Genomic DNA, 16,034 nt, shown 5'->3' on the forward strand with positions numbered 1-16,034 from the left:
AGAAATAATGTTTGTTATTAATTTCAGATCAATTAGCATTCAGTAAGCAATGTTTACCTACCTTAAATTATGAAAAATCTAGTACACTACTCGATGAAGCATTTTTATTGCATATGTGGCTTTTCTCTGTTCAGGTCGATTATTTCCTTGATTATTTTAATTTCGAAATCACTCTCTATTCATGCAATATAAGTGAATAATTACTATATCTGTAAAACATTTGAATTAATGCTAGCGTTTTACTAAGTAGAGGCTTTTAATTCACTTTATCTTATTCTGTGTTTTTATTTAGTTGCCTTATATTAGTATGTCTAAATGTTCCGAACAGGAACGATAAAAATGTTCATATTATGCTTCGGTCAAATTTTCTGTCTTATATAATATAAAGACTCCTGAATGAATTAATAAAATGTAAAGTTTTGGAATATATTTAGTTGTTTAAAATAGGAGACTGCACCTTTACCGGGATTCAAACTACAGATCTTTCGATTGCTATCCTACATGATACCACTTAGACTAATAGAGCACGCCCTCGAGAAAGTGGACACAAGGTTATATCAGTACATGTGTAATAAAATGTTAGTTGGTATCCCAAAGAATAAATTACATGTAATATTATAAAATACTATTCTCAGTCGCTAACGTATATGGTGCTAGATTAACATAAGACCCCCTGTAGAACACAATAAATGTTAAATGTAAAAATCTATATTTTAATGCAGTATAATGATTAGATAACCCATAATTAATTACTTAACACAATTTGTATTTCTTGATAACCTTACTTTAACTGAAATTAGCGTAAAATATTATTCATGACAGTTATTTATTATTTGATAAAAAAAGTGCATTTAATTAAAATTTATGGTGAAAACAAGATCATTGTTTTTTTAATTTACATTTACTTCATTTTAAACCAAACAAATTTTAAAGATACTGACTGCGAAGCACATTTAATTTTAATATGTATAAAAATCACTTAACCTTGGCATGTTTACTGAATTTTCTTCTACGCTTTGGATTACAGAATAACGGCGAATAAATTAGCAGATGAAATTGAGTGTCTCCTACTATGTAATATTTTTATTAACGTTTAATAAAAATTAATAGAAGTACAGATATGAGGAATTTAATCAGATAGAAAGAACGAAGTCATGCATAAACCAGAAGTAGAATAAAAATTTAAAATATTTAATAATGTTCCATATTGTAATCAAATAAAAAGTTTAAATGTGGCTCTTTCGGAATATGAAATACATTCATGATAGCAAATTTATTTAGAAAATCTTTTTTTTTATTTTTCAGTTTTTAAAACTAAGGAATTTTTTTGTGAAAGTAAAAATGAAATTGTGGCGCTTATTTTCGAAGATTAAAAATTTATCTTGCCGTTAAAATCTTTAAGAAATATATCGCAACTAAGTATTGTATTATTACAGGTTTTGATGTGTTATTTAAATTTGCTTTATTTATAAAATGAAAGTACCTTAATAATTAATTATTTAATAAATGAAAATTATAATCTCTTTTTAATTAGGTTAGAGGAGAATATTTTATTGAAAATTTTCATGCTCCCGTTTATTTGCAAAAAGCAGAATATAGTTTTTTTTGGGGAAAATATAAAGAACTATAATTTTAAAATAGTTATATTTTGTGAGGTTTAATTAAACAAAAGAGAAGAGAGAATGCAGGAAAGAATTTTAGCATCCTATTTATATTTGTTGCCCTAATATTTATACTACTAATATATTAATTTCTCTATGACTTTATGATAACAATATATATTATGTTTGCAACTGTTAAGTATTTTCTAAATATTCCTTAAATTTTAAGGGTATTACAAATTTATTTATAAGTTAATCTTTTAAATTTTGTGTTTTCTAATTTTAATATAAAATTCATACATTTCAGTTAAATTATACCTAGCTTGTTACTGTGGATACATTTATGTTTTCGTAATATTTAGTTTAAACAAGCAGATATAAAAAAAAATTTCTAGCAAATGAACCTAGCAAATTTTCCTGATTAGGAGAAGGAGATCAGATATTTTCTTTAATTTAAATTCAAACCCTTGTATCGAACATTTTAAGAAATTTGAAATGTGGGCAAAGATTTATCACATATGAAATAAACTGTACTCTTCAATGGAAAAATCTGATTCCGTTGAGTCTAATTTTTAAGATTTTTCTGCGGTAAAAATACCTGCAAAATATTAATATTATAATAATTATTTACTTTAGGAAATGTCTTAATTTTTATCGCATTCTATATTTTTAAGTTCAGGAAATAACAAGGAACAACAGCCCATACATAAAACTTGATAAAAACATCAAATTATCGTTTGTTTTAAAGAAAAACTTTTTTGTGGAAGTGATTCTCTGGATCTTTTTCTTTGATTAGCAGAATTAGATGAATACATTTTTATTTCTTCATAATAGAGACTTTTAGCTGTTCTCCCTCAAAAATGCTAATGTATGTAAATCCTAAATGTAAATGCTAAATATGTAAAAGTTTTTTTCCCTAATTCCGTATTTGATATTAACGTGCTTATCATCTACATAATATGTGTTGTGTTAAAAGGCGAAATCGTTTTAATTGTGTACTATTTTCATAAATTTATGACAGATCGAACGCACAGGTCTGTTATGTCCTGTGTGGTTGGTGTTTTGGCTTTTCTAGTCCGTATGCAAAGAAGCAACATTTACAGTGAAAAGTATTCCAGTTGGATAACAAAGTAGTTTCAACATAATAGTTCGAGATTTGAAAAAATTCTTGTTCCCCACAGCCGAAGGTAAATTTTGTTTGCATTCTATTGAATGTACACTGCGGGAAAAAATGGAACAGTTCTATATCTCCCGTTCTACTGGGCAGATTGACAAAATTCAAATTGCGTTTTTCATGTCTCGAAAGTGTTACTTAGGATATGTATTGCATTGTTTTAATATAGGTATTTTGACACAAAATTGGACTTTTTCTGAAATGACATGCCAGTTTTTTTTCATATTTCGATTCTACGACTCACATTATGCCAAACTGACTAGTAGTTTTTGAAAAATTAGCTCTCAATATTTTAGCTCCTCAATGTTAATTGAATATGAAGTATATTTATTAATATCTCTTTTATTATTCAACTTATTTGATTTTCTTCTTCCAGAATTCGAAATTTAAGCTTAATCCAAATATAAATGGCACATTTTTATGATTTATTTTAAAATATTTTTTATAAATTTTTCGAAAAACAATTTTATTATAACCTATAAAATTGTTAATATAATCTTAAAAAAGATGTATTTCTAGGCACACCTGCAAAAAATTAGATTTTTTTATTCAAAATTTTTTAAGGTATACATGAATTGACATAGTGGAGTGTTTTGAAATTTGGCATCTTTTTTTTTTTCAACAAAAATAAGGCCATAATGAGCATTACCCTCGCCGGGACTCGAACCACAGACCTGTCCACTACGCGTCGAGCGTGCTGACCACTACACCACGAAGGCATGCTAAGAAGGCGGGAGAAATACCTTATAACATATTAGAGCGTTTTGAAATTTGGCATCCGTTTTTTTATCATAATTTTTGGGTATGGTGTTTTGAGCGATAGTAACGCCAAACGATAATACGCACTTTGTTGAAATTATTTGAATGTATGAACGATGACTTTTTCCCCTCTCGTCTACAATGAAAAAAAGTAAAGGAAAATAGGTTGCTATAAATTAAGAAGTTCGTCAAGTAAATTATGCTTTGCGAAAACTGCAAAAAATCCGCTAAGATAAAATTTTGAATTTCTCCGTAAATTTGGCACTAAATTTTGCACCAAGGCATAATATGAAAAAATTAAAAATTAATGAGTAAAAGATTGAGACTTTTAAATCAAATTGTCATTTAAACAAAACTCAAAGAATGGCTCGTCCCTGATTATGTGAACATTTAACTTTTAATACTAAGAAAATTAAAACTTTTCTTAAGAGATTTCCATAAATTAATTGCACATAAAATTCCAAATCGAGCCCTAATTAGCTAAACAAACCGAAAATATATTAGAAAATAAAATTATTGAACAAAACGTAAACTTACTTCTAATTGTCGAATAACAGAAAACAGTATTTTTACTTGTATTCAATATGTCCTATCCTGACCTTTATTTCATATCTTTTTCCAAGAAGTTCAAATTTCTGCATCTTTTCTGCAAAGTGCTTTGAATTCAACATTCTTTTGCGCGAGTCTGCCGTTTGGAAAACGATGGTCGTTTTATAAGAAATTCAGCAAGTTTGTTGTACGTATGCTGTATATTAAAATGTATCTAAATTTCTGAAACCGAAATAAAAAGGCAGATACAAATAGCAAAAGTTTAGTGCAAGCATATCCGAGCCAATAAATATTCTATTTTAGTTTAAGCTGATTTGTTTGATTACTGGAAATGTAAACATTACGAATGCTTTTATTTTGTACTAGCAGCTACGCTGCCACCCTTCGTCTGACTTCTTAATGTACCGAATAAATGCTTGGAGGGAATACCAAATGTTAAATTTAAAAACTGCGCAGAATTTTACCTTGCAGAACAACTTCATAAAAAAAACTTCACAAATTAAAAAAAAGTATTACATACGTATAACAAAATTACAATGGAATAAGCAATATCCCTCAATACAAATATTAATTATCATAATGAATAAATTAACCAACTTCCCTTTGCCTTCTCTCAACAAAGGTCCAGTATCCAAAAGAAACATTAAATTAGAAAACTGCACAGAATTATACCCCTCAGTTTTCCAAGTGGCAACAGTGTTGATGTTAAACAGTCAGCATTCCAGTATACAATTGAATGAAAAACTGTTGCCGAAACCACATATCTAAAAGAATGAAACTATTCAAAATAATGCGATAAAATCGAAAAGATAAAATTTTAAGAAATCTGATTCGAATTTTGAAAAAATCGCTTCTAGGTGCACTGGCTCTTGTCTAGATGCTCCTATTTACCAAATTTCGTAGCCCCGGATCTATTAGCTTAAGCGCAGTACGAACAGAAGACACACATGCTCTTTCTTTTACTATATGTAGAGATTTGAGCGCAATTTCTTTAAATAGATATTTTTAATTCGTTTAGTGTTGCCATGTGTGTACCATAAATTTATTTGATGCGTTCGCAATAGACATCGTCTGTTGACAAGTTCACGCAAAATGCATTCAGTACTTAGGCCAATCATCCTTTCGGCAGAATTTCATCAACTACAAGCCATAAGAATCCGATGATAGTGATAAAATGTTTCATCTTGTTTAAAATAAATGTTGAAATAATCTGCTTACAGTGTTACAATAGACACTTTCGTGTGGCTTCAGAGATACGAACTTTCTAACTAATTATATTTCCTAAACTATTTACTGAGCTTGCGTTACCAAAATTATTTTTAGCAAAATATTTTCAAGATATTGTAAACCGTCTTCCGCAGGTATTCTAACCAATTGTTGCAGAAAAGGAGTCCAGAAATTTAAAAATATTCTTTCTCAACTCTTCCTACGTATAATTAATTATCGTTCAAGGCGAGTGCTGTCATTCTCCGTTGCAAAAATAATTTCCAAAGCACGTTTGCATCTCCCAAATTGGCCGATTTGTGATTTGTTCATGCACTACTTGAAAAAGAATTATGAAAACTTTTGCCTTCAGCTTTGATGATTTGAAATTGGAAATATGAATAACATCAAAAAGAGCACTTAATTAGCATTTCTCCAATATCCAATACATGGAAATCGAGAAAAGATCCGAATTAGAATAGTGTTGAACTACTAATTACTTTCTTTTTAAGTTTGGACGATAATTTTTAATTTTTATGAAGCGAATATATAGTTTTAATAACACTGCAGATTGCTCTAAATTTACGTAGCACTTGAATGAAATTCTAAGTGCAGAATAAAACTTGGGAAATAAGTAATATTTATTAATTATATTAATAATTAATATATTTGTAATATTATACAAATCGATTTTGAACGCTAGAGTACTGACAATGAAAAAAAGTCTCTGATACAACATATATTGTCATTAAAATGAGCTCGTAATTGCCCTAGCTAAATTGGAAGTTATTGAGCACTAGAATATCGAAGAACTGTGTAGCGACTTATCGCATAGTTCTATTTAGTAAGAGTCCAAAAAAGGTTAAATATACCTTTTATTCCAGTTCCCCTTCTAGGGCTTACAATAAGCCTCCACTTGGGCTTTAACTCAAGATATAAAATAAGAAACTAATCTAAATACTAAATAAACTAAAACGAGCCTAACTACACAGAAATAACTAAGAGAGTTAACTAAGATCTTAACATTTTAAATTTTAAATTAAAACATTTAGCTCTTATTTAAGATTACCGAAGAATACTAGCAGGCGCATAACAATAGGGCCGAATCATAATAAGATTAGGCATTTAGCAACAACGTGGCTCGACGGCAGAACACTCTGTCCTAATGCTGTTCCAGACTCTTCTAGTGAGACAACCGAGACTTCAACTTAAATACTGGTTTCTACCTCATTTAACATAAAACGCAATCTTTAAAACTCATTCTAGTGCGGAATCGTAGGTGGGAAACGAGGAAGTAAAGGAAAAGCTTGTTCAAAAACTGGTAAAATAGGCAGCTGAAATCTCTAAAGTAAAGGCATTTTTTGCTTATTTTGATAATTAATAATATTAAAAAAGGATTTTTAGCTTGAATTTATTGAATTTATATTATAATCTACGCAAATCCTTTTTCAACTTTATTAAACAATCATATAAAAATAACAATTAAAGTCAGTTATTTTATTCTTCTTTTAGCCAGTGTAAATAATGAACAGTCCAGTCATTCACGGCGGGGGTGCGGTAATATCGCTAAACACTGGTAGTTTCGACCTGGTTTCAATTCCAGGTGAACGAGCTGGCGCCATGGGCGTTATCGTGGTTTTCGGCATGTGTAACTTGTATACGAGTCAATTTCTCTTACAAAGTTCTCCACGAAGGCATCCTTCTCCTTAGACAGATAAACCAAACCAGTAATTCACATTATGCCGATTTACTTCACTATGATTTGCGAAAATGCTTTCTTCAGAAAACAATATTGAGAGAAAGAAAATATTATCTGGAATTCTTTTTATGCCCATCTACAAACTGCGATTCTAATCACAAAGTGGTCATTATTTAGTTACTGATGCAACGAGGTGATTATTGAGGCATAATTTACCATTACTAATCTTTATTAAAGTAATCCAGTTGAATTATGTGATATTATGTTTCTGCATTTCTGATTTTCGTTGCCTGTGGAATAGATGGCATTCTGTTGTCACTATTATCTGTTAGATATCTGTGAAATTTTTCGCGAAACTAAAAACATTATTCATACAGAATTTATTTATTGCGAGAATTAACAATTGCAAATATAATATAAATGTTTATCTTTTAAAAATGTATTGACATTCAAATGATTCCGAAAACTTTCTCAAAATGAAACATCCATAATACCACTTTATTATTCACTTTCGAATTAATCTCTAAATAATCAAAATTAAATAATGTGTAACTTTTTCCTAAAACTCATCATTTGTGAAATATTTTGTATTATCAACTAAAAAAAATTTTATATCTTGTATACGTAGTTTTTTATTTTATTAAAATGGTAACACATTTTTTTAATATTTTGAAAATCTTCTATTATACGTTTTGAGTTCACTAAAAGATACGTGTTCGAATCTAATCTGAAATTTCTAAAATTTTTAGATTAAATATTTTTTTAATTTAATGAAATTTGGTGTTAAACTACCAGCAAACGAAACGCAGAATATTCTATGATGAAATTGTATTATTCAGTTTCTACAGGTTTATAATACTGAATTCTAGAGTACTAAAATAGGAAATGAAATATTTTCTGTGTTGCAATACTTAGCAGTACTTACGTGACTTGGTTAAGTAAAGCAGAGACAGCTGATTCAGAGATTTATAGAAACATTCACAGATTTATCAAAACCGGGAAATTTCAGCTGAATAATAAACGTCAACCAAATTTAAATTTTGATGCAAAAATAAAATATTTCATACAATGCACCTTGTTCCGAACTATGTTACTTAATTCAAGACAATCTTCTCTATGAATTGTTTCATGGCAACATCTAGTCAGATTCAAAGAAAGTAGAAAAGAATGTCGATTTTGCTTTGCGTGTGAAGGTACGTGAATGCTGTGTAATTGTATTTCATCTCATTTTCCTTCTTTTTTCAGGGGTTTCGGTTTCGTGACGTTTGCAGACCCTGACAGTGTAGATAAAGTGCTAGCAAATGGGCCTCACGAACTCGATGGTAAAAAGGTAGGTTTTCCTCCTCTTCATTCAGTTCACATACGACTATATATATATATACATTATATTTGCAAAGCCATAAAGGCGAATTTGATGCATTTCTTCCAAAACGTATTAAAGTTTACAATATATACTAATACATAAAGGACCAAGTTTATGAAAGTTAAATTTCAGCTCTATCTTACGACTAGAAAAAGAAAAATGTAAAAGTATATCAAAAGTAAGAATTTATGATGTTATAAGATCTAAATATCAGATCAACACTTAACAGATGCCAGAAGTCGATAGGGATTTAAGAATCGATGCGAAACTCTTTTTATGATGATAAAGAATGTTTAATTGTAATATACGAACAACTGTGCAAACTTAGAAACGAAATCTAATTTTCTTTATTGTATAAAATACTTTCTCGTACGTGCATATATATAAGATTTTGAAATCTTCTCACCAGTATTTTAGAACTGTTAAAAATCTAAATTATTTCTGTGTAACATACAGAAACTTACGGTTTTTCTACGAATGAATATTTAATCTTTTAAATAAACTAATAGACATCTTTGACTTATGGTAAAATAAAATATTGCTGTATTCTTTGAAAGCATACACAAACGAGCTATAAAAAAGACTCTAGAAAAATTATCTTTGAATCTTATGATACAAAACAAAGTCAGAAGATGGATATACAGGACCCTTTTAACTCTTTTATTTGAACACAAAGAAATAAAAATGACCCGGCTTGGGTTTAAAGAAGCGAACACTTCTGGCTTAACTTAAATAACAAATGTTGAACTAAACTGAAATGTAGTAAAATCATAAGGTATAGCATAAGGTATAGGCATAGCATAAGGTAACGCGCAAGAAACCGGTGAGAAACCTTATAGCTGAAGCACTCAACTCTCGAAGCACTCAACAACGAAGCACTCTTTGGCTTGTAGAAAACCGGTGAGACAAACCTTATAGCTGAAGCACTCAACGCCACAGAATCAAATCGCTATTAAGTCACCGTAACAATGTGGCTTCATGCAGACAGAACATGCTATAAAATCAACTTGCAAAACCTTCGCTTATTTACATTCTGCCGTGAAAAGTGTGTGTGTGAAAAGAGAGCGACATAAAAGTACTTTAACTCAAAATTAACTATTAGTTAAAAATAATGATAGATCCTTCACCTGGTTAAGCAGAATTAAAACTACTAAAAAAATATATACTATTTTAACTTGATTGATATTACTGAAATTTACCTTTTGCCATATATCTTCTACATTATGTGTATTTCCATAGTTCCTACCTTGAAAATAAGCGAATTGACAACCTAGTTAATTATTTTATATAATACTTGAATGATGGTTTTTATAGTGTGATGAGATATCAAATTATCTGTCTCATGAGATACCACATCGCTGTTACGGCACAAATTTAGCAATTATTGCTAAAACTTCCACTAAACGAAATGTTGGACTCTTTTGGACTTATTATGTGACTTCCTACTTTGATTCAATAATGAATTCCCGTGCGCTATTACGTGACTGTAAAGCTAAGTTGTCGTGCTTAATAGGCAACATAAAGAATTAATATAATCATAGTTAACATAAGAAGATAACATAAGAAGATAACATAAGAAGATAATATAAAATCAACAAAGCAACAACCTTATGTTTGGCATAGGTTTAGTCAAAAACTATCGATTTTGAGGGCAGACAGGTATAGGTCCCTCTTCATCAAGGGAAAAGAAATCTTCCAAAAACCTATAATAATTCTTTTTATTTTCTGTCAAGGTACTAGTTATCGTACAAATATTCTTCTAGAAGAAAGAGGAAAAGGAAAGACTGATCATGAGAAAAACTGATTCAGATAATACATATGAGAATTTAAACAATAAATATGAGCGTACTATAACAATAAAGATGAAAAAAAATATCAATATTATCTGATACGTCGATTAGAATAGATTTTAAAATACATTTAAAAATACACTCAGAAAGGGAATCCTTTAAAAAATGCTACATTCAAACAACTTGAAATACAATTAGTTGTAGAGATTACACACATGCATGCACACGTACATATACCCATCCACACATATATGTAAGATATAACAAAATATGATAGCTGTTTCAAAAAATAATCAAAGACCTCAAAATTAACATTTTAAATTCGGTGATCTGCCCCTAAATTCATCAATTTTCACAGGTTCCGGATTGTTCTATCTTACGTAACGTTTTAACGCAGATGCCTCTTGTCCAATCAAATTAATTGTAATTCAAAACTCTGAACTGAAACTTTTTCGACTCCCACCCTTCTTCCTCTGAGGTGCTATGACACTCTCCCCCTTTTTTTCGCATAAGCTCTGCTGCTGGTAAGACGCTTTTCATTTATGCTGCTGCTTACTTGCTTAAGATGACGTCCTACTTCAAATTGGAACTCACTGCATTCAAATATAATTAGGAAATATCTTATCTGCAAGAGGATGGTTTGAAAATAATACAGATTGTGATTTTTCAAGATACGTTGTGCTAAACTGCGTCATCATATTTTCCACTCTGCCATCTTCAAGCTACTACAGTCTTCTCGGTCATCTACGCAGTATCTAAGCTGTTAAAAACTCCACTGTTTTCATCTATGCATTTTATAATCATTTCATATATATATATATATATATATATATATATATATATATATATATATGTTTAATATATGTATATATGTTTAATATATATATATATATATATTAAACAGAATTAAAACCTATATATATGTGTGTAAGATTTGTTATTTAAATCAGTTATTCATAATTTTAGATTTCACTACAAATTCTCCTTTCAGTTTCGTCCCCAGAATGTAAACTGATTTACAGAGTATTTAATCTGAGGTTTTTAGACTGTAAGACAGAGCCTGTTTCTGCCACTCGTGGCCACGTTACGTAGTTCCAGCCAGTTTTTGAATTTTCAAACCAAGTTAATTAAGTATCTCAACTAAAACAAGTTTCCTTTCAATAAATTCACTGAGAGTTCATACGGGATAATCAAACATAAATTTCTAATTTACCTAAAGAAATTAACAGTTTCACTGAATTTGTCTCTTTTCCCGACTTGTTTCAGTTGTCTAAGCCATGAAAATACTAAAATGCTGAAAAAAGCAATTACTACTGATTATAGACAAAAATTTGAAAATGATAATATACAAGTAAAATCCTAAATTAAAATATGCCTAACAAGGCAAAAGATCAAATTACAGTTTAAATGCTGAAGAAAAAATCCTAATAATAAAAAATGAAAACAGAGAAAATTATATATATATATATATATATATATATATATATATACAGACATACTTTTCGTGTCTGAAAATTATATATATATACACTAATAGAAGTAATGCAATAGAAGTAAATGTAAGGACAGTTTCTAAAACTAATAGTGGTGAAGCTTGTAAAAACGTAATATTTCATTATTTTACTTTAATAAAAAATAATATCTCTCTTTACTGTCTCATATAGAAGTAAGTTAATAAAATTAAAATATGCCTAGTTTAACTTTTTTGTTTTATGCAGTGAAAGTATGATTTAGGATTATTGTGTTTCAATATATACCTGAAAGACAAAGAAATTACTTTCAGGCAATAAAAAGAGAAAAAGAAGAAATTACATGAACAATTATAAAGAAAAAAACTGTAAAATTATTCCGATAATTTATTTTTTAAGGAAATCAAAGAAAATAGTGGAAGAATACAATTTTATGCAGTTTTACACAGCTAATATATTATATTGCAAGAAATAATTCTATGCAGTTTTATGCAGATAATAAGCTTATGTAATTAAGGTGCTATATTGGAAGAAACTAATTTATATAGTTTAATCGTAAATGTAAAAGTCCAATGCCGAAATTAGCACGAATAAGCAGGAAATTATCGCTGACAACAGTTTTGTTAGAATTCAGTCCAACTTCATCAAATTATGGCTACTATGGCACAATACAAGTTTTGCTTCACGCGGAAGTTGGTTAAAAGAAGAAAAGCGGGGCTTGTATTAGTCTTTTCCCTAACCTGTGATAAGAAAAAAATAGAAGTTACGTCATTTGCAGGATTGCCATACTGAAAAATTTTGGAAACTTCTAAGGAAATTTAATTGCAGAGCTATAAAAAATGAGTAATAATTTTGGCCTCCGGAAAATGAAAGTGTGATTACATGAACATTTGAAAAACTTTTGTTATTGATAATTTAAAATACGGGAAAAAATTAAAGTAAATTGTAACGAAAATTAAAATACTTCTTATTAACCCTACCAGTGATCGCTAGTATGATAAAAGTGTACTATGAAAGTAGTAGCGATGTGGAAAGTTATCATATTCACAAGGTTTGCTTTCGCGTGACCTCACTGATTTCCAATCGTCTCAAAAGTGCCATTACCTACTCCTTTGAGCTTCTGAAAGTTCTGAAAGTGTCTCCTAAATCTGAAAGTCAGTGATATCAACGTTATGAAGAACCTAACCTTGTTTGTCTACTATCCTTGGTAAATAATATTTAACATAATGATGAAATTTACATCTAATGAGGCTGACTAGAAAACTTAAAGAATGGTATCTAATGAGGCTGATTAGGATGACTTACATCTAATGAGGCTGACTAAAAGATTTAGCCCATTTATTTATCCTTAGAAATCCTGTATATACATGCATAAAAAAGCAAAGGGTAAAAATTGTTTAATCAATTGATATTTATTTTTATTAATTTTGTAGTTAAGCGTAACCTTTCCTATTGCATAAATATGATATTCATAGGAAAACAAGTTAATTCTAGATATAAGATACTGTTCTTTATGTAAAGCTGCAAACATATTTATGGCAAACGTTCGTCATACAAATGCCAAACTATTTTCCACTTAATATACTTCTCTACATTACTTAAAGTTTCTAATTCATAAAACATTTAAACAATTTAGTCTGACTATATTTTAACCAAGAAACTGCGCAGCGAAAGGTGTTTTTACATATATTTTCAAAACCCGAAAATGTAATTATACCGACTTGTTTTTCATTTCGTGTTTTAAATTCAGATGCAATATTTTCTTCGATCATTCTTCAGAGTTTCCCTTAAAGAACGAAAGTATTAAAACCTTGTTCACATAAGGGAAAAGACGAATTCTTTGTATACTTTTTAAAAACATTAATGTTATTGATCATTCCTTGAGGCACAGAACCATTGAAATAATATGTTGGGTCATAAAAAAGTATTCTGTACAAAAATTTACTTTTGTGTCTTTTAAGTCAATATCTTATATTAAAGTAATTATTTTTTCAAAGCGTTCAGCCTTTGGCCAGACATTTATTAAGAGAAATTCAAAACCCATGGGATTAAAAAAAAGTTCTGATTTCGCGTTCCTTTGTTACATTTTTAGGAATTATGACGAAGGTAAAAGCATTTTTTTTTTTTTGTATTTTTATTCAAACGCTGTTTTTTAAACGATTAAGCGAAGTACTTAAAAAATTGGCAACATTAAGAAAAAGAAAGGAAGCAATCAACGACAATCATTTAAGCACATTATCATATGACACGTGTTTATGTAGCAAGAGAATGAGACAAATGCCTTTGCTGTTAGCATTCTGCAGATTTATTTAAACTCTAAAAGAAGCATTTAATGTGCGAATCCATTCTTAGAACCTAACAGCATCTTGTTCTTTGATCTTAAACAAGAAGTTAAACGTGGTTTCCTTTTGGAAAGGCTGATATTATTTTAGTGAAATATTCTTAAGCTTTTGCTGAAAATTTGATGTACGCGAAGGACATTAAATAATTAAACTTCGTAGAAAACCAGCAACCCTTAATCAGTGCAGTGTAGTTTATAAAGTATTTTCTCTCTCCTTCCAACATGCTTTCGTGGTGTAACGGTAGCACACTCGGCACGTATTCGAGAGGTTCAGGTTCGAGCCCCGGCGAGGGCATTGCACATTTTTCACGTCTCCTGCTTCAAAATTAACTGATGACTCTACAGTGGCGCCTGAACTAAAAGGTGGTGGATGATGATTTTTTAGCACCAGGATCTGGCGATTGGGTTACCTAATCCGCAGGCGTCCTTTAAAGGGGAGAGTATATATTGTCTCCCTCCTTCCAGCATGCCTCCGTGGTGTAATGGTTAGTACACTCACAGCGTATTCGAGAGGTCCAAGTTCGAGTCCCAGCGAGGACTCTGCTTATTTTTCATGTCTCCTGCTTCAAAATAACCTAATGTCTCTACAACTTTTAGCACAATTCATTGCCTTTAAATTGTAACTTTGAGATTATGCTAAAGGCAGACTTCTTAAAATCAGACCATAATTGTTTGAACGTCTCATGGTTTTGCATTAGTGGTAACAGGCCTAGTTAAAGTCATTAGATCATTTGACCGTGCTGGTATGATTTCGGTGATGTTAGAACTTTTAACTAAGCTGTTGTTGCAGTTTATCACTGCGGGAAAACGATCTTATAAATTATTATGAGTGCGTTGAAGCAGCTCAACTTACGTTAACAAAAAGCCTAAAGCATGACTATGTTCAAATATATCTTCTAATTCGTTTGTAATTGACAACACCTGTGAACCACTAGAAAGACAGCTAGATGACTCACCTTTTATGTGCACACCTTTTATGTGCAGTTACGAAACTGCGTCGTAAGCAAATCATACACCATACATTACCAACACTATCGGTATAAACAACGAAGAAGTCCGTGCATTGGCAAATGGCTGTACGTTATGATTTGTCACGGATAATAAAAGAAAATTTAATACAAAAGATTTTCAAACATACAAATATAATAAACAATTCATTATTACTCACTAAATGAGTCATTAATATAATATATGTATGGTTAAGAAACGAAAAGTAAGAAAGGAAGCAAGAAATAGAAGATATCAACGCGAAAACATAATACAAACATTACGTACATGCTGCCAATTTCACAGTTATTATTCTCATTCGGTGTTGTACGCAAGTTTAGATGGTTGCATGTAGAGTTGTAATTATGGTTATTTATTCTAGCTCATCAAAAACATATACAAGTGACGCCGATTTGGGAATGTAGATTGTAACTCACATGGCTATATTTCATAGAATTTAATATTTGTAACACTCTCAATAATTTTCTATTATGTTGGGGACATGAAAATAGCAAATCAATACCAGAATTACAATTTATCACAAATATTTACTAAATAATTTGGAAACCTCACTAAAAATATCATTTGTCCTTGACAGTTACGATTATTACTTAAACTCGTGAAATCGCAGACTATTATAACTTCCAATAAAATGCTGTAGAATAAGAATTTATATTTTTATACAACCATTCAAAGCAAAAGACCCTTATTACTTTCCATAGGCTTGCAACTTATCACCAGATGTTTATTAAGTTTATTATATTCCGTTATTTAACCATTTTTTGTTATGTTATTTAACGTTCGTTAGTTGTTGGAGCCTGTCCCCCTCATAGCCATATGGCAGGCTTCGTCTGCTAGGTGGGCTGGAGGCCAGTTCTTGAAACTAGCTTTCCATAGACTGTGAAGTATGAGCCTATAATTTTCACAGCAACTCCATTCAGAACACGATAACAAAGAAAATAAATGACCTTCGGAATTTTTTTTCAACCAAATTATTCTATTTAAGGAATGCAGAAAAATTTTAGTTGATTCTGAAAAATATTCCCATACATATTTTAGATTTATAAAAGTGTAAAATAAATTGATTTTCTGCTACAGC

At 30.0% G+C, this 16,034-nt stretch overlaps 1 protein-coding gene across 1 annotated transcript in view; it reads left to right on the top strand.

The window, feature by feature from the left end:
• The window catches only part of LOC118201074 (RNA-binding protein Musashi homolog Rbp6-like), a 560,394-nt gene that overhangs the window by 214,244 nt on the left and 330,116 nt on the right, over positions 1 to 16,034 (top strand). The window contains exon 4 of the mRNA XM_085811638.1: positions 8,231 to 8,315. Within this exon, the coding sequence (XP_085667764.1) occupies positions 8,231 to 8,315 (85 nt within the window). The remainder of the gene's footprint in view (positions 1 to 8,230; positions 8,316 to 16,034) is intronic.

This window comes from Stegodyphus dumicola, chromosome 2 (genome assembly GCF_044657685.1).
Source record: "Stegodyphus dumicola isolate Sdum_Otavi_A_Nest chromosome 2, ASM4465768v1".
NCBI lineage: Eukaryota > Metazoa > Arthropoda > Arachnida > Araneae > Eresidae > Stegodyphus > Stegodyphus dumicola.